At 38.2% G+C, this 16,033-nt stretch overlaps 1 protein-coding gene across 5 annotated transcripts in view; it reads left to right on the top strand.

Annotated features, from left to right (window-relative positions):
- Positions 1-300: 300 nt before the first annotated feature.
- LOC117828157 (myocyte-specific enhancer factor 2D homolog) overlaps positions 301-16,033 on the top strand; it is a 42,334-nt gene continuing 26,601 nt past the window's right edge. For 3 of the 5 annotated variants that reach the window (XM_034705164.1, XM_034705161.1, XM_034705162.1), the window contains exons 1-2: positions 315-510; positions 14,475-14,873. In XM_034705164.1, the coding sequence (XP_034561055.1) occupies positions 14,820-14,873 (54 nt within the window). In that variant the 5' untranslated portion in view covers positions 315-510; positions 14,475-14,819. Of the gene's footprint in view, positions 511-14,474; positions 14,874-16,033 lie in introns of all 5 variants that reach the window. The other 2 variants (XM_034705165.1, XM_034705160.1) reach the window with 2 other exon arrangements.

Raw genomic sequence — 16,033 nt, 5'->3', positions numbered from 1 at the left:
TATCTAATAACAGTACACATATCTATGGCAAATGGAAAAAACAAATGGCCTAGCGGGCTCTCGTATGGAAAGCAGGCAGGGCACAGTGGGGCTACAGTGACATTTTCCCCACATGCAAAATCATGCAAAAGGTAAATACTGAGGCGGAGGGATACAAACACTATTGCAGAACATGGCCGTCACCTCCGTCATGTCCTCTCTTTGGAACCCGCCCTCTGTAGTGAGGCTGCGCTCTGATTGGTCGAATGACCCGCACGTCAGCTTCTCATTGGATTCCCGACGGCTCAATCACGGTCTAATGTCAATGACGTTGTTCCTACACTGGGTACACTGTATCGCCTGGGTCGACAGTATAGTTACTTCAACATTAAATGGAATAAAATGCCGTGGATTCACTTAATTAGAAACGTCGCTTAAGCGTAATTAATTAATGCTTCGTAAAGCAGACGGGTCGCCTCTGGAGCAGGAGTCTGCAGGCCTATTTTCGGTTTTTATCAGCAATATTTCAGGGTAAGTGGAGTGATACATTTCCTTCCTGCGTCTTTTTCCTCGCACAAGAGGACAAACCTGCTTGCTTTATTATTTAAATACGGCAAAGTAACAAGGAACACTGTACTGGTCTATATCAGTCAAAAGAACAGCCCTAAACTGAATACATTATGTCTGTATTTTGATGAAAAGTAGTGCCTCTGTGCTCCAGCTCGCAGTTAAATGGAGAGAGGGTAAGGAAGGTAATGGCTGTCGGTCGACTCGTAACTTGAAAATTGTGAAATGGCCTGTTTAGAGTGGCTCGTCTTTTTTTGCTCTGAGAACCAATCCTGCTTCTGGTGTCTGAAAGAAAAAGGAGGGTGTTTACTTCAAAATCAGGACACACGGTTTTGTGAGCAATGTTTAGCTCCCGAGCTGTCAGATTAGATCCTGTAGGGTACCTGTCTGCCGTCAGTGGGCCTTCTCAGTCTCCAGACTCCCATCTGTCATAGAGGATACTACAGCTAGGACTCCTGTCTTTATTGTGCTTTAAAAAGAGAGGTCGTTTTACCCCCATGTGGACCCCCACATACCAGATCTAACACGGTCGGTAGTAGTTTAATGAGATTAAGGAGAAAACAGACACATAAGTGACCTATTGTTCAAAGCTGTTCATGCAGCTGCTTTTCCCCTGCTTAGGAATAGCCTTTAAAATATTACTTCCCTCCTCTGGTTCAGGTTTGTTTGATTTTGTTGCTGGAACAGATTTAGACAAATAACACAAAAGCAGGATACAACACGATGGTGCTGAAGTCAGGAAAAAAATGCCTTATTAACTGTTTCATTGAACATAGTGAGGAGCAATCAAACAAGGCATTGTGGATTTTTATTGGGGCTGTATGGATGCAGTGATTAGCCTATGCAGCCATGATTTTCTGTGCCATCCCTGTGTAGATACCAAAGCTGCCGGGCTAGAAGTAGGCCAGTTAGAGAGAGTGATACCACCAGCATGTGTGCCATCCCTGCAGATGGATTAGTATCAACATCTGTAAGTAGTACAGATGTTCCACTTGAGAGCATGCACAATATATTTCACCAATCAGTTCTATTACTATCAGGTTTATTGAAATGTGTGATGTGTTTGTCAGGTTTAGTGCTAAATCCTGTTTTTGGGAGTCAAAGCTACTTTCCTCCTGAAATTGCTCATGAATCCAAGAAATTGCTATTTTTCTACATGTTCAATATTAGGATCAACAGAAGTATTTGATTAAAATTGCTTAAAATAACAGGGTTGTTGAAACTTGCAGCTTCTATGGGTAGGACTTTGAGCTCACAAAGCTGGGAGTGGTTGATGAGCAGAAGAAAACTATCACACAGTGTCTTCAAGTCCGCAGCAGCAACTCTTACAACAGTGTTTAGGTTTTGAACTGTTACCCTCAGGTGCGGTGTGGGGATGTGGAGTCTTTCAAATCAAAGAGGCTGACAAAACAAAGAACAAATCAAACACATGATGCTATTTTTCATTCAAGCATGGATGTTTGTGATAGCAATACTCTTAAAGCAACGCTATGTGATTATAATATCAGTATGAACAAAAACAAAATGCACAAAAAAACAACACACATTTTTTTCCCAGTTCCCAGTTTTTATTCTCAGTGGCTACGTTTACATGAGACTTTTAAATCCTCTTTAATTCAGAATAAAGATTAAATTCTCTTTAAAAATGACCATGCTAACACCTAATTCAGAATGAAAATGACCATTCCGAATCACACTTAAATTCGAAGTAAGTGGCTGGTTTATTCTGATTTTAAATCCGAATTGAATAATTCCTCTATCATGTATATGTTCATTCCGCTTTAAATTAATTCTGGTCGTTCTGCGCGTGCTAGCTCCCTTGTCCTGTTTCAATGACGCACATATTCCACACTGGCGGGCACATATTCCATTATGGCCACCTGAGCCGAGACTATTTATTTAATAGGAGCCTTAGAAGAAATGGATATCATAAAAAGAGTTGATGGACAGACGCATAAAAATGTGGACCTTTTTTAAGCTGTAGCGTCCACGTTAATCGAGGGAGGTTCCCCTGACAGAGTCAGAGTCAAATCAAAGTGAAAATTGTACTTATTGTGTGGTCTTCCATGTTGTTACCGAAAATATAAGAAGCAGGAACTGGAGTCTGTTTTCTTCTGGTAGACGTAAATATGTCACGCGCACCCCTGTCCAATAAGAACCCTTCCCAACCCCCAGACCTTAAGCGGAATTGAATGGAGACGATTAAACGTGTTTTCCATGTAAACCTCAATTCGGAATTACTATTTCCATGTAAATGCGAAGGAGAATACTTAAATTCTGAATTATTTAATTCTGAATAATTAATGCAGAATTAAAAACATCATGTAACTGTGGCCAGTGTTTGCTGAAAAAATTCAGGCATGTCTACAAAGTTGCACTCAATAATATTTTATGTTAAGTTGTAAGTTTGGTTCTTTTGGGCAGCTCTTTGTAGAAAAACAATCATAATCAGTAGATTTAAGAATTCAGCTCACAAGAAACCTCAGGCATACATTCAGTGGTCAATTTAGGGGGACATGTCTCGTCAAGCAGTGCAGTGTTCCTTTAAAGGTTTTTATAAGCTCTTTCTCTTTACTTCCTTTTGATTTTCCAAAGTTATAGACGTTTAATTGAACCTCAGGACTTTCATTAGAGGGCTTGAAGAGGTTACCAACGAGTTACTGCCAAAAACCAGACATGTAGGAAAAATAATCTGAGTGCAAATGGATTAAATTAGACATGACACGTTAGGTTTGTTCATGGACTGTATAAAAAAGATGTTCGTAGCCTCAGTGACATCACCCATTGGTGTCTGGTCTGCTGTTTAGAAGCCTGGTGTTTGGCATTTTGGTAATAGCTACCTCGTTTTGAAGCCAGACGTGACCACATTGAGACAGAAGGTTTGAGATGTGATGTCAATCACAGTTAGCCAAACCTCAAAGCACGGCCTGCTTTATTATCAATGTAGCTGTCAGTGGGTCCAGAATAATTGATCAGATAATCAAATTAACATCCTGACTGAGACCATTTACCCGAGAGGAAACTGTCTAATGAGGCAATAAATACACTGAGAAATATGGTTATTACCTCATCTGGTGTGATCGGACTTCTTTTTTTCAAATTGGTGGTATCCCCCCCTGCTGCTGGTCATTAGCAAGAATACAGGATTCTCTTTAAAGGATGTGGTTCAGGTACTTACCATAGACTGTATAAATAATGGACGTAGTATCTGTGACGTCACCCATCTGTTCCTGAACGCTGTTTTGAAGCCAATCGACAGCGGCAGCCATATTGGAAATGCGGAACTCAACCAGGCATAGTGTGATGTGAGGAGGCGGAGTTTGAGCCTCCTAGCCAACAGCTTTGTGCTCCTGTCTGGGAGTCAAGTCAGTCATGTCCTTATTTTGGCAAAAACTCGTAATCTTAATATATTCTGAACCGCCGTGTTAGAAAAAATTCACCCCCCCGTACAGTGTGTGCTTATAGAGAAATTAGCTTTGTAGGGCCAAGCCGTTTTTTGAACCAGGCTGTAAACATGTTAACTTATTAATGCTGCAAAGATCGTCTTTTTTGAATTGGGGTCTATGTGGTTTCCGGTGTTTCTGCAGCCAGCCTCAAGCGGATTCTCAATGAACTGCAGTGTATAACACTTCCTCATGGGCTTCATAGTTTGAGACCAGAGGTTGCCGCTTGGTACTTACTCATTAACGATTTGAGTCTCCACCTGATGGTTCACAAAATTTCAATAAAGAAAAATATCAATACCTTCGTACACATACAAGATCCCTTTACCTTTTTATAATTACATGTGTTCAATTCAATCCGTAAATTATGTAATTTAAACCTTGAAATTATTAATTAAGTTTATTATGTCCCAAAAATGTAACTACTTTTTTTTTACCTCAAAATAGAGTGCATTAGCTATTCCGAATTAGCTCAGGAATGATATATCAAGTTGCCCTTTTTATAACAAAATAACCTGAAATGCACTCTTTCACTTCATTATACTGTATATGCACACTTCAGCCTATATATTATAGATAAAATACACACTGACACATGGTATGCCCTAGTCACTCTGTTGCAAAATTAAATTGTAGCTTATTGCTTTAAACGTGACCGATGTTATGGTTGCATTTTTGCTAGCTTAAACACCTTCACATAAAATGTAACAGAACTACAAAAGTCATAAAGTCACTTCATATTAATTTGCTTAAGAAACAAAATATATCCCAACCTTGTGCCTCTATCAGCCAAGGTGCTTTATCAACATAAAGTAACTTATGAAAGGTCATTTAATTACGTTACATTACTGCTTCGGTACTTCGTAGTTAGCAATAATAGTAAGCTAATTGAGTCATTTACACAAGAAAACCTCTTCTTTTTTTACATCTATGATTATGTTACTGTTACTTTCTTATCCTCAATATTACATCTTCTATATTCTGTGGCGATACGCCGCCAACAGCCAGAATTGAATGTAAAAAAAAGAAAAGTAGTAGCCTTATCAACATTAGGACAGATGACATGATACATCTTGGTTGGTAGATTGCATTTCTGCCTATGGACTTCTTATTTGAGTATCTTTGGAATCAGTTGAAGTTTGAGTATTTAATTTTTATTTTCTGGGTGTGTATTACGTTAATGTATTTGAGTATTTTTTAGGACGGGTGTTGGACTCTTGGTCCAGCAAAAAATAAAAAAGAATTTGAAAACAGACAAAATTTGTGCCTATTTTCTGACATTTCACAGCAGTAGTGGATTACAGCGTTATGAACTTGTTATGCTTACTAGTGAACCAAAAATATAAATCTTCTACTACCCAGTGTTCCTTGTCATTATTAGGTGAATGTTCATGCAGAGTCACAAGTCTGTATGAGAGCAAACGAGCGCTGTCCATCTTTGGGGGGGTTGAGATTGAGCCATTAAGACCGTCCTAAAGCCCTGTCTGAGAGCCACGGAGGGGCAAACCCCACTGCAAGTCACGTTTGAGGCTCGGACCATTTATCTCAGGGCTTTGGCACATTTCATTGGCTAGTGCATAATCCGCTAAAGGTCACAGCCACTAATTACACTACTCCAAAACAGACAGATGCCTACCCTGAGCTTGATTGCCCTGTCCTTCATCAGAACAATATTCAAAGGTTGCATAACCCTCACTTGGACAATTCCAATGACATGTGCGTGGCTCATCGGAGTCACCGAACGAAGATAATGAGCGGAGTCACTTGCTTTCCACCGCTCTTGTCCATATGTGTCTTTAGACCTACTTTTGCAATGGCCTTTTCTGCTTCTCGTCCGTCCCGTTGGTCACTGAACGAGTTGGTTTGGCTGAACGCACTTTTAGCCAAGCTGCGACCTCATTATCTCGCCGTCCAATCAGTCCTCCAGCCAGCTCCTAATTGAGCCATCAGCGCCTTGAGGGGGGAAGAGGAGGGATGAACGTGTCAATTACAGTAATGAGGGGCAGCCATGCAGAGGGCAGTCAGGAAGACGGAGGCCAGACAGAAGCCTTGAAGTGAAGCCCAATTCTTGTCAATTCACGGCTAATCAAAGATATTACGGTAGCTTAACAGCGGTAAAGTTAATCGAGTCAGGAAATGGCAGTTTTTCATCATTTCCCCTCCAACAGTAGCCATAACCCCATTCCTGACTTGTTGCAGTAATTGTTGAGAGTTGAAGTCTTACCTATAATGGTAGCACTACTGTGATTACAGACATAATGTATGAAAATCTTAAGCCTGCCACCGCACAAATCACTTCATACATGATTATCTCTGCAGGCTATCTGACTCAGTTAATGGACTGTATGTAATGGTGTTTAAAAATGGACGTATTAAGGTCTCTTCACTGCTGCCAACACAGAAGCTAACTTTTAATGACAGCATTTAAACCGTAAAATTCCCTGGCACATATATGCGACATATATCGAATAAATATAGAAACATCTCTCAACTGAATGTGCTTATATTTAGAGAGTACTTCACTGGTTACAAGAGGCACCATGTTAAATTGTGGAGAAGCTAATTAGAGCTAATTGAAGCTGTAGTTTAGAGCTACAACAGTGATTGAATTTGTCACTTCTTCTATAAGACCAACAACCTGTCCACACTCCACAGTCCCTGAAAAGTCAAAAAGTATTGTCTCCATTTTTCTTGATTTGTTTGTATATGCCTGAAGTTATCAAATTAATTTGTTTAAATGCACAAAGAATCAGCAAATTATACTATTTGACAAGCTGGAATCTTTCCACCATAAAAGCCGGCTGATTTCCTCTTTATGGGTTTTGATTGCTCATTGTCTCCTGTCTTAACACTAAACAAAAACAATCAAGCAGTGTTATTTTGGTTATTAAAAACCTTTGATGGGGGGGCTGGTGGCCTAGCGGTCTAAGCACCCCACATACAGAGGCTAGCCTATTCAACTTGAGGCCGCCGATTCGACTCCCGGCCGCGACTGTTTGCTGCATGTCTTCCCCCACTTTGATTGAATCTGCTCCTTTTTATTTCTGGAGAAGTGTCAAGCCACAGTAGTGCCTCTGTTTCAGAATAACCTGTCACTTGTAAGGGTGAGTATTGGCAAGAACCTCAAGGTACGATACGCATCACAATACTTGGGTCACGATATGATAGTATCACGATATATCATGATATCAAAACATTGTGATATATTGCGATATTCTACACAGTTAATTAAGAAAAAAAATAGAGATGGCGTTAAATCACACAATAATACTCAAAATTGAAAGGAAAAATTAAGTCAAAACTATTTGATTGAGAACAACTTTTCCACTTTGTTTTTTGAAAGACTGAAGTCGTATTTTAGTTCCAGCTAGGCTAAAATATGACTTTAAAAAAATAAATAAATTTTTTTTTAAATACTTTATTTATAACTTTTTTAGAAGACAAAGAACATTCAGAAGGTTAACAAAGAAGAACATACCCCCCACCCCCATCCCATTCTACAAACAAAAACAAAAACAGGAAAAACAACACGAAACAAACAAAACAAAAAGGCAGAAAAACAAACAATCAAACAAACAAAAAAACTAAAACAAAAAACACATCATCTGTGTAGCACTCCATATTACATATTGCTATGGTCATCCTTTTGTGCAATTATTTTGTGTGATTAAAAGGCAAAGGCATTGAGGTGTCATGTGGGTCCTCTAAGAGCCTTGATGTAGTCAAGGAAGGGCTATGACTTTTTAATTTGACAAAAAATGTATATGAAGAGTTGAAATATCGATATTATATCAGAGGTGAAAGTATCGCAATATATTGTTGCATCGATATTTTTTCACACCTCTAGTAAGTTGTGACTTCCGACTCATGATACGATACAATACTTGACCCATGATTACTATAATATCACAATGCAGCGATACAGCGATAATTGATATATTGCAAAAGAATGATGTAGCGATATATCACAATATCAAATTAATCAAAGAATAAAAACTACTCATTAAAAGACAAAGTGCAGGACTAATGTATTTATTCACTGCACTCTGGTTTGTTTTCATTGAGATGAAATTAAGTAGGGACGTGTGGAGTTGAACTGATGGAAATCTAGTGCTGTATTTGTCCAATTAAAATCTCTCTTTTCAGACCCCTCGTATCAATAGTTGTATCACACAGGTCAGGAAAACAATATATTGCCAAATTGATATTTTGTCCCACCCCTAATTAATACTGAGTGAACAGTAACAATATGGGGATTGGGAGAAGTGAGATTGGGCAATGATATGCAGAAAGTAGTCTTGAAAGGGAGTCAAACTAGCGACCCCTGTAGCCTCTCTATGTGGCACTTCTATGTTAAGCCCAGCTGTCCCCCCTACAAAGACTAAACTCTCATTCTGACACTTGAATTCATAGAAAATAACATACTTGATGGTCTTCTTTTGGCAAATACTCGACCCACTCTCTGGGGTCAGTGTCAGCAAGCTGAAAAACGTTCATATTGAATTTGCTTCAGTGGGTAAATGTTTGATACAGAAGGCTGAAGCTGCTGCTCTTCATGCATTTCATGGCAGAGATTTCAAAAGTTGAACCTAATACGCTGGATTTCATTACAACCACTGATTAATTCTCAAGCTGGACACTAAAGTGTTGAAATGTGGTTTGCGGAGGCCCCATGTGCACTCCACTGGCGTTTTCATATTTTCCGTCTGGCCTGACAACAATCCCACAGGAAAGCACGGACACAGAGGGTCAAGACTGCAGGGAAAACTTAACACAACAGGGCTGAGCCTCCATGTAGGAGGGAGGAGGAAAAATGGTTTGGGAGCTGAAGATGCTGAAAATGTGGAGCAGTTTTGTTGTCAGTTTCTTTCTGATCTTGATTATTCAGGTTCTTTAATGCCAGTTTTCACTGGAGCAGGGAGACTTTGAAGATTTACCTTTGGGATCCTTTTGTATCACAGCCTCATTTTCACAGCCAAATGTGTGGTGTCCTTATTAAACGTGTTTATAATCTCCTCCTATTATGAAGGATATTAAAAAGCTCACAGATCAGCCTTAGACTAACAAACAGAAAACATGCTGAATGTAATTTAATGAAATAATCCCAAACTTAGTTTAATGGATTAATCAACCAAGAGGAATTTATCAGCAATATTAAATATGATAAATGATGAACCTTGTCACTGAATGTTCAGGCAAAATGTCAAACATCCATGGAGTTTAACATTTTCAAATACAATCAATGATGCCTTTCTTTGTCAAATATAGCAGCACAGAGTTTGACAAAAGAAAGCTTTAATACGTCACTTTGGCAACTTACAGACTGAACAATTAATGGTATAATGCTCTTATTTTAAGGGTTATAGAAATTATAATTAGTTGAAATCCTGTTCTCAAATTTGAAGAAGTTAGACAGGTACTATGTGAACAGGGCTGTAGTTCAACATTTATTTTATTGTCAATAAATCTGACATTCATGATTTTTTCAAATGTGTAAATTTTTCAATTGTCTTCATGTAGAGAAAGCAGTGTTTTATATTTTACATATTTTATATTGTCACTCACCTACTACTAAAAATGATAAAACATATTAAAAAAAATATATACAAGAAATAAGCTTTAAAATAATTTTCCAAAAATAAGTTCAAATAAATATAGAATTCATATAAATTATTCACAAAAATAATTCAACAAAATAAGTGTAAGTATTAAAAATCTATTATATATATTGAAGAGTTAATTTGCAAAAACAGCCGTTTTCATAAATTTTCAAAAAACAAATGTTTTTCTAATATAGATTTTTAATAAAGTTAAATTTTTAAGATGCCTCTGATTAGTAATGTCACTTTGACTTGAGCAACCCAACTTCAATTGATTGATAATACCTAAAGCTAGTAATGAAAAAAACATGTTTTTTGAAACATTTTTTAAATTTAAAAAAAGTGAGTTATCTGTATTTTGCAAATAAACTCTTCATATATTTTTTTGTATTTGATAGGAAAGTTAAAGAGAGACAGGAAATGTTGGGAGCAGAGTGCGGGGGAGGACATGCAGCAAATGTCCGAGCCCAGGAGTCGAACCCGCAACCGCTGCGATGAGGACTGTACATGGGGCGCTCTTAAACCCCCCTGACAAGAAAAAAACCAAATAGATAACTGATAATATCCCAACAAAAAATAATACACACTCACCTAAACAAAGGCTTACATGCATTACTACAAACATGTATACAGCGCTCCTCTGTGTCAGAGATGAGTCCCATATTTCTGTCCAGTGTCCCATTTACTGCACAGATCATTTGTTCATAGGAGGCCGTTTCTTAACCACTTACAGAAGGCAGGGTTTGTCTGACCTGTCCAGTGTCTCAATACGACCCTGTTCATATTGAGCGCAGCCTCTAACCATTGTGCTTCTTTCTCACTTATTCTTTCATTAGCTTTTAAGCTATTCAAGAGGCAGAGGGTAGACAGGAAACCTCCATCGATTCTCAGGCTTATCTTCTCCATAAGCCTCTGCCAATAGGCGGTTAAACTATAGGGCATGTGAGAAACATGGATTTTGTAAGCCTCCAGTCCAGTTGAGTCTGTTGAGCATTTAAAATAGAGTAGATTTAGAATTTACATCTTTTTTTTAGCATTTATTTCAGCAGTATATTCCATTCATCATCTTTGTAAGTTACTATTTATGGCCAAATTCCACCAGATCCGTGTCCGGTCTGTCTCCAACCATTACAGCACCGGATCTGATTCTAGTCAAAATGTTAACTTCCACTGGATCCACTTTGTTGTGTTCCGGCTGCGTCTCTGATCCCTCCGGATCATCTGCAAGTCTTCCAAAGATGCTGCTCGATCTGCACAGAGCAGATCAGGAAGTCAGGCATTGAAACAAAATTAAAGAAGTTAATTTTCAGAATAAAACACTCCTTGTTATTGTTAGACCATCTCATGGTGTTTTTCGACCGCAGGAACTCTACCCCGGAACTAAGGACTTTACCCCTGAACTACGTGCGTTTCGACCGGAGGAACCAGGGTCTAAATTTAGTTCAGGGGTAGATAATCTCCCCCCTGAAAAGCCCCTGCTTGGGGGGTAATACTTTTCAAAGGTCCTGGGACTTTCGGTTGTACGTAACAGTGTTTGTGGAGTTTAAAGAGTTGTTGAAACACAGAGGGAGTTCCTGGGAATGTATACTAGTTTAGGTTTTTAATAAGATTTCAAAATATTACTTAATATAATTTTTTCTCTCCACACGTCACTGGCCTGATTTGCACAATCTACCCGGGACTTCGGCTCGCAGTCAAAACGTAGACAACAATTCGGGCACAGGAACCTTTTAGTTCCAGGGAAAGTAGTTCTGGGGGCTAAAAGACCCCGGAACTCTTGGTCTAAATGCACCTATAATTAGCGGAGCCAGGCCTGAGTCAACAGGTCAGAGGTTTTCAGAGGCCAATAAAGACAACATGGATGAGGAGAGGAGTCAGATAATCGTTGATTCAGTAATTACCTTGGGAAAAACCTCGGTCCCATGTCTCCAGCTGTCCAGCGGTCCTGCTCAGTGCTGTGCTCTGAAAACTTAGCCAGAGGGTGTTTTGACGGACGAGAGAGCACGGAGCGGGACCCCAGCAGATCAGAGATGAACCGGACACAGATCTGGTGGAAGTCCAGCGTAATGATTGTTGTATCTTCTAGTGATCAACGCTTTCATTCATTTCAGCTCCAGGTAACAGCTGATTGAATGCACCAGAGCAGCCAGCCTACCTGAAAACAATCAGCATCATGCCTCACCAAGTTTAATTAATTTTTGAATCCTGAGTTGTGATTACTACTGCACATGATTCACTTTGTGGCTGTGCTGTAAACTTAAATTAGATTAGTTTAAATCTCTTATCTCAAGAAAGACAGTCTGTGTCACTTTCATACTTTTCCTGCATTATAATGGAAATAATTTTTAACATTTAATCAATGCACAGTGCGTTAAAATACTATTGAGTCCTAAATCTGAACTTAATCTGATTCTTTATGTGTAAAGATTGTTGTCTGGTTACAGTAAAAACAGACTTCATGCAGGAAAAATCAAAAATGCATCATAACAAGGAGAGTGGTAAGTTCTTTTACTCTAACGTTTTCAGCTCATACAGAGTTTGAAGAGCTCTCAAGGCTTTCATATTCAACATTTGTCTTGTATCATAATGTCAAGGAGGATTTCAAGGATTTCTGACTTGCTTTAGAGCTATTCCAAATAAATATTCAAGCATAACCCTGTGCTGTAAAACTACCCCCACGATCTCAAGTGTATCGTTTATTTGTAAATTTGATGTCAAATCATTATAAACATCCTCCTGAAGTAATCGCTGAATGAGCATTAGGATCTCCAGTCCAGGGAATTCAGATTCTTCTATGTGAAACATCGATGCAACATCCTGATGACTCACAGTTTAGCAATTTGATAATCTCTTAATCTACCAAATCTTTTACTAAAGCCCACAAAGTGTTTGATGAGGGTAACCTGATTTGTTAAAATGCATTGATGTGTCTAATGAATATAGCTAGTAAAATAAAATAACGTGTGAAATTTAAAGGCTGATACCCACCATGTTGCTCTACCTTAGTGCATGGGTTCACAAACTTTTCTGCCCGCGACCCCCTAAATATAGGTGCTAAAGACTTGCGACCCCCACTGTCCCTCAAAGTGATTTAATGTGGCTTCATTTCGCTGAAAATTAGCCTACCTATATGAACATGTGTCTGTGTTTCCTGTGCCATTATGAATTAATCTACTGCTACTGATGCTTTTGATAATTAAGTGTTCACTAACTCTAAATTTAGGAGTCATCTGGCAACAAAGAAAGGCAGAAAATGCATTACATTTTCTATTTTCAAGGTTATATTTCAAATTAAGCTACTATTTTTGTTGATATTTTTACTTTAATAGGTAAAATTTACTATTTTTAGATAACATGTCATTCAACTTTTTTTATTGCATTTTTTCAGTATTTCTTTGTTCACCACAAGTGAACAAATTACAAATAGATAACACAAAACCAACAAAGAGAAGAAAAATAAATAAATACAATAAAAATAAAAATAATTAAAATAATAATATTAATTAACAGTACAAACAAAAAGGAAGATAAACATAACAAAACAAGATAAATAAACAAAAATAAATAATAATAATAAAAATGATAATACATTTTTTTAGGAAACTTAAAAAAAAACATTCTGGAAACATCTCAGGGACCCCCATTTGTGTCTCGTGACCACCTGGGGGGTCCCGACCCACACTTTGGGAACACAAGGTGCACAAGGTAATCCACTATGTAGTGGTAGTACACTTTGTAGTGTGTGCATTTGGAGGGGAGGTGGTAAAGAAGGATAAACTCTGCACCTTACAGTGGCTGTTACAACAATCAAAATTGTGCTTATTTTTGATGCTGGCACCAAAACTGAGCCTGAAGCAGGACTGAAGCACATGGTTTGATGAAATACTGTGACTGGTTCTTGGACATAGGAAGCCACAGCATCTCTTTGGTACAAAGTGTCATCTGGATGGAGAACTTAAATGTTGATGACTGTACTGCTCCAGCTCTTTTAGTCAGATTGTACGACTGTCCTCTTTTTACTCAAAGCTCCTGTGAGGAGTTTTTATGTGGTTGTGAAGCAGACTGTAATTAATTTGAATGTCTCTTTGTGACCTAAAAAAGCAAAGAAGACCATTAAGTAAGAAGAGTAAATTGGGGAGGCTATGGCTCAGTGGGTACTGTTGGTCGTCGATCAAACTGAAGGTTGGCGGTTTGATCCCAGTGTCCTTCGGGCAAGACACGCTGTTGTTCAGCGGTGTGTAAATGTGTGTGATTGAGATTAACCCGAAACATATGACAGCATCAGCGAGTGAATTTTGGGTGAGTGCAACGGGTAGTGTAAAAAGTGCTTTGAGTATTCAGAAAGACTAGAAAAGGACTATATAAGTGCAAGTCCATTTACTATTTAAAATAAAATCATCTATTATCAATCAGATAAATCATAGAAAAAAAAAATAGCATACAATAAGAGAATGTAAAATAACATAATTAGTTATTATTTTATTGATAATTATAATTAATACAATTAAATAAGTATTAATAATTAATTTAATAATAATTAAAATGCTCCTCAATGAGCGATACATTTGACTCAGAAGATTTTTGTGTGAAGAATCGCTTATTTTATGTGTAAAGAGAAAAACGAAAACAAAGACTGCTTTCTCCACAGAGGGCACCAAAATTGACACAAGCCCAAAGTGACCCACAGGAGCTTTAAGTTCATTTGAGGTTGGCTTTTATTTTCATTTTCTCACCACAGGGTTATAATCATTTGTTCCCCTTCAACAGATCTCTTTGATTGATTGCTCCAAAAGTCCCTTGTGTTGTCTTGTCCTTAGTTTTTGTGATGTGTTGTGAACATGTGCAACATCTAAGTGACCTTTGTCTGTCTGTCTGTCTCATACAGGAGAGGAGCGACGTCCTCTGTCTACACAGCAGCTGCAGGGAAGTTTGTCACTTTGTTCCCTGTGACCCAAACTATGAACTGAGGTCCTCTGCTCCTTAACTTCACACGTCTCTGCTGCGCCCTCTCTTCACTCTCACCGTCCGACAGTCTGAGGATTCGACAACTTTGCCTCGCCACACCTGGGCAGAGAAATGTGTGTGTGCGTGTGTCCTCGGATGCTGGACTGTGTGTGATTGTTTTTGGGCTGAAGTAAGAGGTCACAGACTGAACTTCCTCTCTCACCCCCTGAGAGGCACTTCTACACTTGACTGACTGCGACGTTTGTGTCTACAACCACAAAGCATCATGGGTAGGAAAAAGATTCAGATCCAACGGATCACCGACGAAAGGAACAAGCAGGTGAGGCTCAGTTTTAGGGTGCTTCTGTTTTTGGTGGCTTGTTTTTTATAGATATGAGGGCTCCTATACCCTTACGTCTATTCTCACGGTTCATCAACGCAATAGCATCAGGTTGCACCATCGTTTAGGGCTGAGATCATCTTAATTAGCTTACAGTTGTCTGTGTCACTGCATATAGAAAAAACTCACGGCCATGATTCTGTCACTGTTGGTAATTGAGGTCTTAATATTCAAAGCTGAGACTTTTATGACATTCATGGATTGAAATACCTTTTGGCCTTCTTTAAACTTATTGAGTTGCATTCTTTTATTTGTCTTTATTTGACACTGAAACATAGAATATTGATACATGATACATCACATTGTTTCTACCATAGGCTGTGTATTAAACTGGACTAGGGTTGCAAAATTCCGGGAATTTTCAAAGTTGGAAACTTTCCATGGGAATTAACAGGAATAAACCAGGAATTTACTAAATTGAAGGTTGGCTCTTAATAGAGAACTTAAATATAGTTGGGGAAAATATATTTTAGCATAATCCTGACTGAAACAACCAGATTTCATGCAAGTACAGTTGAATATATCTATGCTATTCCTCAATCACATGCACATAGCACACTGCTTACTGCAGGGCTATTGAGACCACACCCCCTACATGCACTGTGCATTCCTCCATCACATGCACAGATGATTTCTAGAATCCTGCAGAGGCTAGGCTTGAGAAGCTTGAGGGGAGATGCTTTTTTATTTGCATGTTGAAAGGTGACTTTTTTGGAGGGAGAGGGGCTCTTTTCATTTAACATTTTGAATGTAAGATAAGATAAGATACTCCTTTATTCGTCATACAACAGGGAAATTCATGGAGTTACAGCAGCAAACAAGAAGGTGTACAGTACAATAATATATATATATATATATATATATATATATATATATATATATATATATATATATATATATTTATACAAAAATGACTTGGGATTGCATTTTTTGTTCATTTTTGAATGGGTTGGGTCAGGTGGATGAGTAATATTTATATTATACTACATTATATTATGTTATATTTCCATTAAATTACCCTCAATTCTCAGTTAATTCCCATTAATTCCCATAATTTTCATAGAAAGTTTCCAATTTGGAATATTTCCAAAATTCCCCAG

The sequence above is a fragment of the Notolabrus celidotus genome, chromosome 16, assembly GCF_009762535.1.
Source record: "Notolabrus celidotus isolate fNotCel1 chromosome 16, fNotCel1.pri, whole genome shotgun sequence".
NCBI lineage: Eukaryota > Metazoa > Chordata > Actinopteri > Labriformes > Labridae > Notolabrus > Notolabrus celidotus.
This window is presented reverse-complemented; position numbering and strand designations above follow the sequence as displayed.